Source organism: Octopus bimaculoides, chromosome 13 (genome assembly GCF_001194135.2).
Source record: "Octopus bimaculoides isolate UCB-OBI-ISO-001 chromosome 13, ASM119413v2, whole genome shotgun sequence".
NCBI classification, from domain to species: Eukaryota; Metazoa; Mollusca; class Cephalopoda; order Octopoda; family Octopodidae; genus Octopus; species Octopus bimaculoides.
This window is the reverse complement of record NC_068993.1, coordinates 18,064,192-18,065,983: the sequence shown is the minus strand read 5'-3', so window position 1 is coordinate 18,065,983 and position 1,792 is coordinate 18,064,192. Positions and strand designations below refer to the sequence as shown.

The window sequence follows — 1,792 nt, the reverse complement described above, 5'->3', positions numbered from 1 at the left end:
TATTTCATTCTGAAAAATAAAAATCTTTTTTATGGTTTATTATTGTTTATATTTTGAATTACATATATATGGAAGCACCAAAATTTTTTAAGTGTTTAGGGTCTCTTTGGATCTTAATTCCTCTCTGCTTGTGATCTTTTTCCACTGCCACACACACACACACTCAGACACTATCAATCTCTCTCTCTCTCTCTCACTCATATTTCCTCCACATCTTTTTTTCAACCTGCTAACATACTTCTTATTTCTTCCCCATATTGTAATTATACTTCAGCTTATCTTATTTTCAGAACTTTATTGAACTGAATTTTCCAAAACAGATCCTTAATTTCCATGTATTCGAGTGTCTCTCTTTGCCATACCTATGTTCAAACTATAAATGTGACATAACTTATTTTGATACTAAACAGAATAAAAGGAATTAAATATCATCATCACCATCAACATAAGTGAACAATAAATAAATTCAGCAAAGTTTAAAAGATCATAAAAATTAAAAATAAATTGAGGGTTACATACAACTTTGATAATTATCAACTGGATAATAATTGTTTGTTTTTTTTGTGTTATTTTTCTAATTAGGTTATTTTCTTGGAAGACCAAATTTCTTCATTCATACAAGTAAGAGGGTCTGTACCATTATTTTGGGAACAGCCTGGTATTCAGGTTAGTATTTGGTGTTTCCTTGTATTTCTTCTTAATTCTAATTAACCATTGTAGTTGAGTGATTAGCTGTATAAGTTGTCTCTAGCATCCCATCAACTTGTCCTTCTCTTCAGGGTCAATACATATTTCAACCTCCAACAATTACTGGTACTATAGAAATCTCAGGTGAGGTTCACAATAGAATATTAACTGGTTGAAAGACACTGTTAACAATATTCTTGTTTAAGAATAATATATATGTATATATATATATATATATATATATACACACATATATAAATGAAACATTCAAACACTGAGATTTGAAGTTAGATGTCACTACTGTTCATATCATCTGTGGATAAATTCAAAATTTGATGATATCACTAGTAGTGGCATGGGTGGAACGCAGTTATAATAGCTTTAAACAGCTATGAATTATAAATTTGCACGAAGCGTAATGATACTTAATGAGAATCTACCTGCTAGAAATAAGAGCTAAGTCTTAAATTAATCCACCGTAGCGCACCAATATAACAGAGAGAAACACAGTATGTGAGGAAAACAGAAAGAATTAAAACATTTAACAGCACAAATAAAACATATTATGCAATTAGGGATATCCACAAACCAGGTTTCGGCTTTTGAGTATTTAACTCTGAGCCTCGTCAGTGTGGACTATATATATATATAAGTTACCTCATCATTTCGCATTTGTCTTGCTTTTATATGTTGATTCCCTGAAGATGAATATATGTGGAATTCCAGCAGCTCTTACTTCTTTGAAGGAGAGCTCACATATATTTTGAAACATGTGTAGGAATTAAAGGAACTTTTATTTATATGCGTTTTGCTCCATTTATTGTTATTATTCATATCTTCTCAAAATGTATCACTTCAACTTGGTATCTCTACCTATAAAACGGCTGTGATATTTTGGTTTTTTGTGTAATTTTTGCTACCTATGGTGTAACTATTAACATATTTACATTGTCAAAGGTTTATTAAAACTGAGATAATATTAATATATACATAAACTAATATATATATATATATATATATATGTTATAAAAAAATTCCTCTTATTAGTGCTATTATTTTCTATCTGTACAGCTATACCTTTCCTTATAAATAAACTTTCCTTCAA

General features: G+C 29.4%; 1 protein-coding gene across 1 annotated transcript in view; it reads left to right on the top strand.

Annotated features, from left to right (window-relative positions):
• LOC106879251 (synaptojanin-1) overlaps positions 1–1,792 on the top strand; it is a 124,060-nt gene that overhangs the window by 74,819 nt on the left and 47,449 nt on the right. The window contains exon 5 of the mRNA XM_052972571.1: positions 583–666. Within this exon, the coding sequence (XP_052828531.1) occupies positions 583–666 (84 nt within the window). The remainder of the gene's footprint in view (positions 1–582; positions 667–1,792) is intronic.